This window comes from Eumetopias jubatus, unplaced genomic scaffold, assembly GCF_037043125.1.
Source record: "Eumetopias jubatus isolate StellerSeaLion01/CBP00866 unplaced genomic scaffold, mEumJub1_p1.0 scaffold_17, whole genome shotgun sequence".
NCBI classification, from domain to species: Eukaryota; Metazoa; Chordata; class Mammalia; order Carnivora; family Otariidae; genus Eumetopias; species Eumetopias jubatus.
Window position 1 is genome coordinate 74,119,571 of NW_028274823.1, and position 14,124 is coordinate 74,133,694.

Genomic DNA, 14,124 nt, shown 5'->3' on the forward strand with positions numbered 1-14,124 from the left:
ATAAACAACAAGAGCCTTACCTAATAGTAAATGTTACGCATGCCACCAACCTGGTCACTGTGTAAAATAAAATGTTCAAAACCATTATCAGTTGATTTTTAAAATCTTCAGCAGATTTTACACCCATCTGCATGGGCTGATAATCTGAACTATGCCAAGAAACAGAATTAATGGGGTTCTTGTTGATTTTAGAATGCTGGCAACAAGACCCTCACATTCGTCCTTCATTTGCCTTAATTCTTGAACAACTGACAGCTATTGAAGGGACGGTTATGACCGAAATGCCTCAAGAATCTTTTCATTCCATGCAAGATGACTGGAAGCTAGAAATTCAACAAATGTTTGATGAACTGAGAACAAAGGAAAAGGTGAGAGATCTGTATTAATTGCATAATGTACCCACATCTCTGAAGATTATGGAAAACGTGAGTCAAGAACACTGTTAGCGTTGGGCGCCTGGGTGGTTGAGTTGGTTAAGCAACTGCCTTTGGCTCAGGCCATGATCCTGGAGTCCCGGGATTGAGTCCCACTTCGGGCTCCCTGCTCAGCAGGGAGTCTGCTTCTCCCTCTGACGCTCTTCCCTCTCGTGCTCTCTGGCTCTCATTCTCTCTCTCAAATAAATAAATAAAATCTTTAAAAAAAAAAAAAGAACACTGTTAGCGTTATTATAAAAGACTTTCAGGCATGAATCTTTATTGATTCTTACCTTCCAGTTTAAACAAAACAAAACAAAACTGTACTCGAAATGTGTAATTAGAACATAAACAACCTTTTATTAAGGGAATTTTGATGCCTCATACATTTGTGATTCTGAAATGGTAGAATTCTTTTGAAGAGGGTAGTAATGCTTTGCTAAATAGAGTCCACTCACCAATCCCAATTTACGACATTGAAACATGGTGGAGAATCATTCCCCCCTGTTAAAGTTACTTGGCCTTGTATGGTGTGGCTCTCTGTTATATCTCTAGACTTTTCCATTGACCATAACACCAAAGGCTTGCAGTCAGCCCAAATGCAAAGGTCAGGGCAGAAGAGGGAATAACAAGTTGTGGTGTGGATGTATGTGCATAAGCATTTCTTGAGCTAGAATATATAATACTGTGTGCAGTACCAAGACACTGTATGCCCACATTCTGTTCTTGAGTAGCTGACACCCACCATTGTCTTGCTGAGCTGGAAATTAATACACGGCATGTCGTAGGTATCCCCCAAGGTGCAAATGGTTTCCTTAAAAATACATATAATTTAAAAATGTGTCTCTGGGGACCTTGGTCTGAGTTTCAAGGTCATGTTTTGTTTTCCCCAGCAAACAAGTGTTGACTGTGTACCGTGGGCTGGGAGCAGTGTTAGAGTCCTGGGATACAAAGATGGATATGACAGTCTATATCCTTGAGGTCCTTAGAAGGCCAGGCTAGGGATTTGGGATCTTGTTGACAGGTTTTTAAAAGGGGCCGGCTATGTATCTTGGCACTATTTTCCCGCTGGACACTGAAGTCAGAACCTACTCCTCATCCCCTGCCCAATCTTCCTTGATTCTACTTCTTCTTCTTCTTCTTTTTTTTTTTATAATGGGATTGCTGTTCTCATAGGTACCAAGTCTTAAAGTTCTTAGAAGATGTTTCTGGTGGTCTCCTATGTGACAGAGCCCAGCAGTGGGAATCCCTCCCCTCATCCCTTCCCACCTGCCTCACTGCGGCAGCATCCCACCTGGGTGCTCTGCATCCAGTCTTGCTCCCCTCACCACCACCTCCAGTGACCCTTCTACAGTGCAGAGGCAGAGCTGAGCATCCTTCGTCAATGGCCAGTCCCTTCCCTTATTAATTTGCTTTGTCCTAACATATTTAGCCTCACTTTGTCACAATCATACTGAATTTCTTTTGGTTCCTCTGATGCCGTGCTCTTGACCTTTGGTCTTGGTGTACATTCTCTTCTCTGTCCAGAATACTGTTCTCTCCCTTGCTTTTGGTCCCACCTCACAATTGCTGGATCCTTTACTGTCAGTCCTTCGTAGCTCCCTTCCCTTACCGGGATGCACTGGATAAACTGTGTCATGGCATCCCACACTTCCCTTGTTGGGGTTGGCGCTGAGTCCTGCTTCATTACTATTTACTTGCTTAATTGTTCTTGGTTTGCCTTTTCTGCTAGGTAATAAGTTCATCAGCTGTGCTATCTTATTCTTGGTCATCTCCATCCACAGCATTGAACAAAGTACTCAGCACAAGGTAGATATGAAATGAATTAACGTACATAAAGTTTCTTAATATGCTCCTGATAAGTATTCTAATAAGTGAGTGATATTAGCAATTATCGTTATCACATTATTGCTGTTTTAAGTAAAAAGGAATTTAAATCTGTTCTGAATCTTATGCCATCAAAGGGGTGTACAACTCAGCTGTTTAACTGCTGCTTATGTGTTCTTGAGAGACTCCCACACGTGTGCACAGGGAAATTTTGGTTGTTCACTTCGGCATGGTTGGGGAAAATGAAAACCTGGGAATGGCTTCAGTACCCATTAACAGGGAAGACACCTCAACTGCTATATATTGATTCAGTGGAAATCTGCAAACTAGTTAAAACGAATGGATTCTAGCTACATGTTTCAGCATGGATAAATCTCAAACATAAGGTTGAGTGGGAAAAGCGAGTTGCAGAAGAATAGTTACATTAGATACCACTTATGTAAAATTATAAAACACATAAAACAACGCCATTCAAATGTACAAAAAGACTGAACGTACAGATAAGGGATGGACAGAAAGCAATTGAGGCACAGCAGATCTGCAGAGGGAAGGGAGAGGATTAGTCAGCCGCACGTAGGGCTTTAGCAGATCTGAGACAGATCAGGTTAAAAACTTAGCCTCTATTAAACATTGATGGTGAGTGCATGGGTATTTGCTATTCTGTCTAATTGTAGTGTGTTTTAAATATTTCATAATTTTAAATGATTAAAATAAAGACTAGAGAGGAATATGTAAACTGCTAAAGTCATTTTTTTCAAGTAGTAGATGTGTAGGTAATTCAGTCCCTTCTTGGATCTTTCAGTATTTTGTAAGTTTAACAATATAAAACAAGCAAATGCAGCCTTAGATGGTAGGTTTGATTGTCAGCACCAGGTTTTAAAGAACCTCCCAAGGAGGATGATCTGGAAGACAGAAGGACCTGGGAATCCATCCAATCTGAGCAAAGAACAGAAGGGGTGCAGAAGGGGCTGGTACTTTCAGGGGCTACCCTGGAATACTGGAAGAACTTGAAGGGAGGAAATATGCTTCCTGTTGTTTCAGAGTTTGGCAGTAGGACTTCTCGGGTGAAAGCTCCAGGGATTAAAACGTGGTGTCCGAATCAACTTTCCAATGCTCAGAGCAGTCAGCAGTGCGGTAGACTGTATTCGGCTTCCTTCCCTCGAGAGATTCGAACAGACTAAGGGGATATCTAAATGGGATTCTAAAAACTCTGATAGACCCCCCCCTTTTTTAAATATACATTTATAGCAGAGTGCCAAAATCTATAGCAGTCTAGCAAAGTGGTTAAGACTAGAGCCAGACGGCTGGCTGGAATTGGGGCTCTACTGTTTGCTGACCCAGGACTGCTCCCCCCGCCCTCCTCACCATGAAATGTCACAGAAAGGCTGCTGTCTCCCTGGGGGTGCTGTGAGGCTTGCTGAGTGCTGTATGCAGAGTGCTCAGAGCAGTGCCCATGCTCGGCAAGTGCCGAAGAGAGTGGTGGTTTTGACTGGAACCAGAATGGGTTCCAGTGGCCGCTACCGTTTCCTGGGCCAGACAGTCAGGAAACTGGGCTCCTCTGAGCAATAAAATGCTTGAAAACGACCCGACCGGATTACTTTTTAAATCTTGCATTGAGTTGAAGGATTACTTTCAGTGATATTATTAATACATTTCTTGGAAACTTTAATACTTTTCGTTGACTTAATATGATAGGGAAAATACTTTTTTTTTTTTTTTTTACACTTTCCCAAATTGTTCTCAGGAATTCTAAGGTTAGACGTTTAACAGCAAAAATAAAAAAGATTTTGGGGCATGGGAGTGGACTTTGAGGAAAAATAAATCACAGGATTTACAGTTTAGAGGTGATATTATTAATAATTATGATTTTTATCTATTTCATTTATTTATTTTAAATTGTTGGTAATTATTTATGACACTGCAGGATAGAAGAATATCCGGTGAGTTAATTCTTACTATATATGTGGTATAAAAGTCAAAAAGCATGCTTCAGAAATCATGTCTGCTCTTTCTCCATTTTGGGGGTTTATAGTAGTTTGTTTATTATTCTTTGGATTCATTTTTGAGTTATCCTCTGGTGATGTCTTTGCTTTTTCTTTTTATATTCTTTTTGTGCAGTGCCCCTTGAAAATAACAGCATTCATGGTATCTTGTGAGCCTTTGACTTAAAATTAAAGGGAATATATAATGCTTTGTTTTTCCTTAAAGGTTTCTAACTGCCTCTTTTTTGACAGAGTCAAAAGCACAGTGTACGTGCACTATCTCCCTTTCTTGTTCACTGATTGCTTAAGGTAGGAGGCGTCAGACTTGGAATTAATGGTCAGTAACTTGGCTGTGCTCTGCATTACTCAGTAAACTGCAGCCTCCACAGATAGCAGTTCCTCCCTAAATTCCTGGCTTCTTATCTTCATGCGTCTGTCTTTGTGCATTGGGTGCATGCACCTGGTTTTGAACCACTATTAGAAGGCATGTCACCATTAATGATTAACATCTACTGCCAGGAATCTTGATTTGCCATTATTAGAATGGCCCGTGCCAAGCAATTAAACAAATATTACTGCTTAGAAATTTCAGCAACCAAAAGAATTTTTGTGTGTGCTTCATAATTTCAGAGTATTCAAAGAGGTGCCTTTTTTTTTCTTTTACTTTTGAATGTTTTAAAATTCATTCAGAAGGAAGAATGCTTTGGCTGCCTTCTTTTTGATTTTTTTTTTCTTTCTCTGATGAAGTCTTGGGCAAGTGATTTTTTTTTTTTTTTAATTTATAAAGTCATTGCCAGAGAATTCACATTTTAGCCTGGGACCTGGAATTAAACATGGTTTCTTCTTCAATTATTGTTGTAGTAACACACAAAAAGCCTAATTGAATTTGCTGCCCTTATCTGTTCCCCATGCCTTTTCATTTCACAGTAGCTAATTGGATTGACACCAACACCACTGAAAAGTAATATCTTAACAAAAGGGCAGACAGTAATGAGTTAGAAATTGGAAGTTGCCTGGAAAGTATCCTCTGTCCCCAAATACACGATGGTAAGATCTCCAATTTAGACAAACTGGTTGGAGAAGGCCGTCTGTTAAATAATGGATTCCAGAATTTTTTCTAATATGTACCATTTTCTTTTCTTCTTCTTTTTTTCCCTTTTCACGTAATAAATAGTAATTTATGTCTGGAGCAATGTAATGAAAAAAATACTGATCTGCTTATAAATAAGAATCAGTTGGTAGATATCACCAGAAGTGACTTGAATATCAACTGGTCTTAGGTATATCTTTGCTTTTGCAATTTTATGAAGTTTGTTTAGAAAAAATAAATTTAAAGAATGTTCCAAAGGTGAATTTCAGCCCACTTTGGTAAATTTACAATAAATTCAGAATTAGTTTGATCTGATTAATTTTTTGTTTTGTTTTTTTAGAGCTCCCTAGTCTCTTCTTGATATTATTGTATTTATTTATGGAAGGAGGGTCTTCTGCGTTTTCCTCTATTATAATTGTACTGATGAATAGCCTCCAAATATTCTTGGAGCCCATCTATAAAAAGTCCAAGGGATTAGTAGACTTCAGTTGACAGTTTAGTCCCGTGGTTCAGCTCTGGTTTCTCCCATGAGCTTTATTTTATAGTGTCCTTTCATGCATCAGTACTCTTGAGGTGGGCTCTGTAAGGTGGCCTGCTTATATATGTGTGACATGTTGGCCCGATGCTCAGAGCTCCCAGAGTTCCCAGCCCAAAGCTGCATCAGAGAAGGCATCTACAGTTTCTAACAAAGATCTTGGTATTAGGATGGTCTGAGATTAAATTCTCTGGAGCAGTGGAAATAAAAGTTTGCAAATGCCTTGATTTCTGTGGGAGTGCTTGATTTAGTAGCAGGGTAATCAAGAAAAAAAGTAGTTCAGCCCTGAAAGGAATATTTATGTCTCTGGTATAGGACAGATCATTTTATATAAATGAAATAAGAATGGAGATGTGATTTTAAAACTTTGTAGAGCTCTTGGTTTTACTATTGAATACTTTTTTCCTAATAGGAACAAATGTACAGTTGACCGTTGAACAACATGGGTTTGAACTGTGTGGGTCCACTTATACATAGCTTTTTTCAATAAATACAGTACTATAAATGTATTTTCTCTTCATTGTTATTAATAACATTTTCTTTTCCCTAGCTTACTTTATTGTAAGAATACACTATCTAATACATATAACATACAAAATACATGTTAATCAGCTATGTCATCCATAAGGCCTCCTGGCAACAATAGGCTATTATTAGTGGTTAAGTTTTTGGGGAGTCAAAAGTTATTTATAGATTTTGGATGGCCCAGTGAGGGGAGAGTCAGTGCTCCTAACCCCATATTATTCAAGGATTAACTATATTCTTCAATTCATAGATTTTTCTATGAAGGTAAATAATTCTGAAACCAAAACCAAGAGGAAGTTAGACTTTAATCAGGAAGCATTGAGGCAGAAGGATTTTATGAGCTAATACATGAGATCTGTGTATAACCTGATACTTTGCATTTATCCATGGGGTCCTGAAAAGTTCATTTTCCATTGACTTTTCATGTTAGAGATGCTCATTTTCATTTCTGATGGGCCTTCAGCTGACTTCGAACACCTTAGCATTGTTCTTCCTTTAACCTCTCCACCATGATGTTTCAATCTCTGAGCAAATTCTTAACCTAAAGAAGTTCTTCCAAAGAAATCTGAACTGCAGTCTTTTGTAAGGAGAATAATTATCCTTTAATTAGTCGAGCTTTAACTTTTGGCTTTATTTGGAAAAGGGTCGTTCCCACCTGTACTTTTCTTATGTGCCAGGTGATTATATTATAAAGGCTAGAGGTGAGAGAGAAATGTTAAAATCGGGTGTAAAAAATTTTTGAGGACCGTAAGACTGAGAGCGCTTGCTGGAGCCCGTGCAAGGCTTTCGTTGTCGTCTAAGTCAGTGCCGTGCTAGAAAGATCTGCGCTCCGACCGTCCTACCCGCCAGGAGTGCGGTCCCAGGAGCCCTGGAGTGGCCGGGGCTGAGCCGAAGAGCGGGAGACCCAGCTTCTTGCTGACGCCAGGTGTGCTCTCTGCCCCAGGAGCTGCGGTCCCGCGAGGAGGAACTGACCAGGGCTGCCCTCCAGCAGAAGTCCCAGGAGGCGCTGCTCCGGCGGCGGGAGCGGCAGCTCGCCGAGCGGGAGATCGACGTGCTCGAGCGGGAGCTAAACATTTTGATATTCCAGTTAAACCAGGAGAAGCCCAATGTCAAGAAGAGGAAGGGAAAGTTCAGGAGAAGTCGGTTAAAGCTCAAAGATGGCCATCGAATCAGTTTACCTTCAGGTATGATTTTCGTCCTCTTGTTTCGTAAGAGTTTTGAATGTCGCCTCCGTAATCGGCTTTGCTTCTTTAGCACTGGGAAGAGATGGGAGAATGAGATTTTAAAACATTACGTGAAGGGCGCCTGGGTGGCTCAGTCATAAGCATTTGCCTTCGGCTCAGGTCATGATCCCAGGGTCCTGGGATCGAGCCCCACATCGGGCTCCCTGCTCGGCGGGGAGTCTGCTTCTCCCTCTGCCTCTCCCCCCCTGCTTGTGATCTCTCTCTCTCTCTTAAATAAATAAAATCTTTAAAAAAAAAAAAACATTATGTGAATAAGTATCTTCACTTGCTTGCTTAAGTTCGTGGTCATAAGATAATGACCTAACTCACGTTCACGTGCAAAAAGCATCAGTCGTGCCTTTACAGCACATGGTGTGCTGAGAAGTTAGCTCTTGGCATGCTTTCCTGTAAAGGGATTCAGAGATTTACTCCTTTTAAAATCAAAGCAGGATTTCTTCTTAGTTCAATGCACTGAACCAGCATTGCATGGCATGGTGAAAAAATCTTGAACAACAGAATTAGTGCTATTTTGTCATTCCACAAAGATCTATAATGTCATCTGGTAACTGAGTTCATTTGGGACATTGAAGATGTTGTTTGCACCTTCAACAAAATATATCAGGTACTTCAATTACATACCTGTCAGTTTTCATCTGAGATGCAGGTATTTTTAAAAGCTTCTCTAGATTTACTGGTTCATTTTATACCTCCTGGATTTTAAAACATTGTGACAGTTTTAAACATTGTAATGTGTTAGAAGAAACTAAACGGAATAGAAAATAGCAAACATAAATCCATTCACGAAATTAAATTCTTTAACAATACATGTTATACTTGATTTAAGGAAAAACCAAATACCTCTCTCCTGCCCCCGTATTTTATGATTCTTCTAATACTGGGGAAGAATGGTGACAGAACAAGAGCTGACTGCCCTTTTACGGAATGTGCATTAAATATCTATTTATCTGTTCTCCTTATTTCTCCACCTCTCTCTATATGTATTATAGAGTCTCTTTAAGGATGCTAGTGTTGTCCTAAGATGTTTGTTAATGGCATGAAAACTGCTTTTAAATAACAGTATCAACAGTTTTGTTTTATATATAAAGTATGTACAAATTGTCTTGTGAAATTATTTATTACAAAGTACTCGAAGGCTTGCAACATACTGTGACTTTCTAGGTTATTGCAGAAACCCTCAGTTGATCAGAAAATCGCTGATATGTGGCAATATACAGTATACATTATTGATTATTTGGTTTGCTGAAGTGAGACGAGGCTGTGGGTCCTTACTCATTTTACCTTCGACCTCTCTGGGGGGAAAAAAGATACTTTTTCAGGTTCTCTTCTCTTCAGGTTTGCTTTTTAGCCAAAGTGTAGCTTGGGGGACCATGGACTGTGCTATCTTGTATATCAGACATAATTTAAAATAGACTAAGATGAGGTTTCTGCTTTCAAGTGTAGATGATAGAAAAATTCAGAGAGGCACTCCCATGTGCGTTTTCTCCAGTTCTTAGCTACATCAGCCTTCTAGCTTGTTGTGACTATGTTATCCTGATTAATATTCACTGATTCCTTGGGAAACTTTGGAGGGGGTGGCCAAAAAGAAACTGATGGAGAATAAACTTGGGAGAAAAAAATTAAATCATACCAGTGATTTTTTAATCTTCAGTGGTCAAATGATTAAAGAACATATCTCAGGATTACTGAGGTCACTTTCACTCCTGTTTTTCTTCTCAGATCATGTTTGGCCAATATCTTGTATTCATTCAAAGGAAACTGAATGCATTTGACTATTTTTGCTAGATTTATATTATTCCTGGATTGCACTATTTGGCTTTTCTCTCTTTGAGAATTTCGGTTACACATTTATTTACCTTGTAGCACTTAACAAATGATTCCATTTAAAACATACCCCTCAAAATCTGCTGTAATCCGAATCCATCTTGAAGGAATGAAATTCAGTTGCCATAATTTAGCATGGCATTTGCCTCTTCTGGCCACAAGGTGATGCTACATTGTTGTCACACTGTTACCACTGTGGAAACTGTTTCTCTTTAGAATCCCCCAACTCTTCACCTTCCCCCCCACACACATTTACACGCATACACACATACACACACACACACACACACACACACATTTACTTGCACAATGTCCCAAAGCAGGATACATATCCAAAGATCCAAGGAGAAGAATGGCAACTATAACAATACTTATTTTTCTCCTTCAGGAATTTTGCCTCGTGTAGAAGGGAAAGCAGTTATTTGTGCCTTAAGTTCCAGAAAGTTACTATCTGCTAGAAAATTCTTTGATTTACCAGATGTTAGTACTATTTAGTGGGAAACTATTAAGGAAGAAACATCTAACAGGCAGTAGGTTGAATGGCAGTGATACTTTCCTTTCATTGTACCAAATTACTCCAACCCCTTTTGCAGGAATTTGCCCCATGTGTAACTAGCTTAAAGATTTTCTTAGAAACATATTTGAGACTCCTACAAAGTGGCTTTTAGTATCTGTGCCTGTACCTCTTTCAAAACCTTGTTATTAAGTGCGAATAATTATCTCATCATAATTTTGTCCTTCAGAATCACTGAAGATGACTTTTAATCTTATGGCTAGTTATAGCTTTGATGACTGCTAGAAAACTCAAATGTAGTTCTTCCCGCTGGCAGTCCTTCATGGAGGCCTAACCAAATAAGGATAGATGCTTACAAAAGGAGGCAACATAATCTAAGATAAGAGTTTTTACATTATATTTTATGAATTCTTGGAATTTGCAGGAGGAAAAAGTGATCATGGTAGATATTTTTCTATTGTGACCACTTTCCACCACTCGCTCTGCCTTATGTTTATCTTAGTATATGTGCTGCCGAAGTGAGCCCTGCATTATGTTTATCTTAAACCAAAGAATTGTATTTTTAGAACATATAAAACAAGGCAAAGAGGTTCCGAAGCCTTCAAAATGTTTCTAAAGCAATGGCATTCCAATTTCAACCACTTCAGAAATGCCAAAAGTCTGCCACAATCATCCCCCTCATGTGTACGAATGTGAGAGTGGGTGTATTTACATGCAAATACAACTACTTTCAGGGTCAAAATGATTATTCCCTCTAAGACTATCATGAAACATTGCCAATAAAAATACTAGTGTAGGTTTTACCCAAAAGCCTGTGGACCTCGCGATAATCTGTCACGAGAAAATTATTCTCTCAAGTACAAAGAAAAATAACACCAGCCAGTTTCATAAGCATGTAACTGGGACAGAGTCAACCTTTCCCCACTTTATAGGGACAAGGATATTTTAATAAGAAATATTTTCTCTATGTTTAAAAACATAAAGAGTGCCCTTTTTTTGAGGGAGAGAAATTAGACTTTTTTAGAAGTAGGTATTGTTGAAATCCAGTTTTGTATCTTTGCTACTCCTCCTTGGCCTCACAAATGTTCTAGGCTGGTTACCTGGCCATCATCGGTTCCGCTTGGTTTATGGTTCACATGCTATGGGTTGGCTCTGTGTTCTAGTTCTGAGGGCGACAAGAGCACGCCCGCCTTCAGCCCTGGGCTGGAGTCTCTCGGAGAATTTGCTTCCAGAGTGTTATGACATGTCATGGGCTAGTTGCACTTTCACAAAGCACTTCAATCTAAAATAAACTCTTTTGTATTGATGGGTAAGGCTATTTCTTTCCTTTACTCTTTCCCCTCCCTCCTAATCCAGTCCATTCCCATGTCCTGCTAAACCGTTTTCTTGCACCCATTCTTCACTTAAACTGCTCTGCCTGGTCAGATCTTCCATTTTCTTACTTGGTAGGTGGAAGAAGCCTCCTATGTGGTCCTTCATTTCCACTCACTTTGTCTTCCAAACCACCAAACCACGATACACCCTGCTATATATATCTCAGCAGTTTACTGTAAGCTCCAGTTTGATTCTACTGCAAAGCCTTACACCATCTTCTCATTCAACAAATACTCACGGATTTACCATGATCAAGTAGTAGGGATTACAAGAAAATAAATACAATCTCTGCCCTTACGTTACTTACAATCTTACACAGAGAAAATACTGACTCAGCAGAGATTCCCTAAGTCCCTTTTCTGGGTGAGGCACTGTGCCAGCCCACAGTGGGGTGCTGCTGGGATGGAGATTTCTGGCCTCTGCCCCAACAGAGCTGACGTTGTTCTGGGGGCAGGGGAGTGAGCCCTAAGCTAATAATTAAATACTTATTTACTTGCTAAGATGATTAACTACTATGAGGGCAGGGTCACATGACTGATTAGCAGAGAGGTGTCACCTGCTATAAGGAGAACGTAGAAGGCTTGGTCCCTCCCAGGAATTGAAAAAGACCGCTGTGGTTTGGGGGGGGTCAGCAAGTCCAGCCCCCCACCCATTCTGTGCAGTCCACAGAAAGGTTCGTGCACTTTTAAACACTTGAAAAGAATAAGAAGAACAATATGTGGGGCACCTGGGTGGCCCAGTTGTTAAGCGTCTGCCTTCGGCTCAGGTCATGATCCCAGGGTCCTGGGATCGAGCCCCGCATCGGGCTCCCTGCTCGGTGGCAAGCCTGCTTCTCCCTCTCCCACTCCCCCAGCTTGTGTTCCCTCTCTCGCTGTCTCTCTCTCTCTCTCTCTCTGTCAAATAAATGGGAAAAAAAAAAGAACAATATGTCATGGCATGTGAACATGATATGAAATTTAAATTGCCATTTTTGTAAATAAAGTTGGATCGGAACGCATTTATGTATCACGAACGATTGATTTCTCGCTACGTCGGCAGATTTGAGTAGCTGTGACAGAGGCCGTGTGGCCCACGGTGCCTAGAATAGTTCCTCTGTGGCACTTTATGGTAAAAGTTTGCTGACCCCAGGTTCAGACCATAGCAAGTGACGGGAGAACAGAACAGGATGAAGCTGGAGGCACGAAGAGCCAGACTCAAACTTGAGGGGCTTACAGAGTGTATGATGGTTTTGATCTCTGTAACCTAAGAAGTAAGGCAGAGCCTTTGAAGACTTGTCAGCTGGGGAATGACGTGGGGTGGCATACATTTATAAAATGCATCTGGCTGCTGTGAGCTAGACCCGAGGGGCCCAGTGCAGATGCAAGATCAAAAGAGGAACTAGGGCAGCTCATGGAATGGGGGTGGCAGTGGCGGTGCAGAGAACAAAAAGAATCGCTAACATGGCACAGAGCCTGTCGGTGAGCCCCGAGCCGAGTATTCCCTGTATTTCTTTATAGTTAATTGTTCAGCACTGCCCTGCAAAGTAGGAATGTGATTTGTTTCCCACTTTTGTACATGGAGATACTGAGGTGCCTCCCGAAAATTCATGTGGCTGGTAAGTGCTAAGCTGGGATTCACATGTGGAGTTTACTACTTCCAGAAGCTAGAGTATAAATTTCTCAACTATAACTCTCAGATGAATCTATAACACAGAATTGGCAACATATTTTGTGTTTGCATGGGTATGGAGGGTCAGGGAGAAGAAGACAATATTAAACATTTTCAGATGTCCAGCATGAATGATTGGAGAGAAGTCTTGCTTACCGAATTACAACTCATCCTCATTTCAAATACCAGCTGGTTCTTTAAAGTTCTTTACAGTGTAAAGTATAATTTTCAAAAAGGAAAATCATAGCTTGCTTGCAAATATGAAATGAACGCATGTCAAAGATTTTTATCCAACTCACTAATAATTAGGACAACCAGTTAAAATTGGTTTCAGGGAGAATTTGAGGAGCTAAGTATTTGTGGGCAAGTTAATAAGGGAATGTTAGGGTTAGATTGCTAGGTTAAATACAAACCTGGTTAGGGCCCAGTGTGGCCATAAACCATAACCTTTGGGATTGTGTTTCACACCGGACGGAAATTGTTTGCATCATTACCAGACAGAATCTACAAGTTACCCTCTGCCCCCTACCAAGTTGTAAAAACAGCCACTAGAAAATCAAAGGTTAAGCTGAGCAGTGCACTGAAAGAACACCCAGTAATTTCTTTTACCTGTGCCTGAGGTTTTGATAACTTTCCAACAGTTGACAGAGTTTTCCCAGACACTCTCCTCTCCCCTCTGGTAATATTAACTCGTCCTTACATATATTCCTAGTTGTTGGCATTCACTTCCACAACAGGTGCCCATCTTACCATTAGGTCAAAGAACTACAGAATGCTTTTAACTGGGACAGGGTTGGGGGAGTTTTCCTGGACCCTCTTAGGGTCCCTGGTTGGGTCTGAAAATCAGACTGTCAAAGATGGATTAACGGGGGGGGGGAGAAAAAGCATAAAAATTATTTAACATAACTTTGATACGACAGGGGAGACTTCGTAAGGAAATGAAGACCTAAAGAAACAGACCGGAGTATTTTTCTACTAGGTTTGATGAAGAGTGGACGGTCGTGAAGAAATGTGATAGGTTAAGGGAAGTGTTTTGGGGGATAGCATGTCCCGAACCCCCTGTAACCTGCATTTTCTGTTTTAATCACCACAGCAACACTGTGCAGTATTCATTGTTTCTGTCCAACAGTTGAGGAGACAAGCTCAGAGGGT

General features: G+C 40.4%; 1 protein-coding gene across 1 annotated transcript in view; it reads left to right on the forward strand.

The window, feature by feature from the left end:
• The window catches only part of MAP3K21 (mitogen-activated protein kinase kinase kinase 21), a 55,017-nt gene that overhangs the window by 21,776 nt on the left and 19,117 nt on the right, over positions 1-14,124 (forward strand). The window contains exons 4-5 of the mRNA XM_028104646.2: positions 193-368; positions 7,316-7,556. Coding sequence (XP_027960447.2) covers positions 193-368; positions 7,316-7,556 — 417 coding nt within the window. The remainder of the gene's footprint in view (positions 1-192; positions 369-7,315; positions 7,557-14,124) is intronic.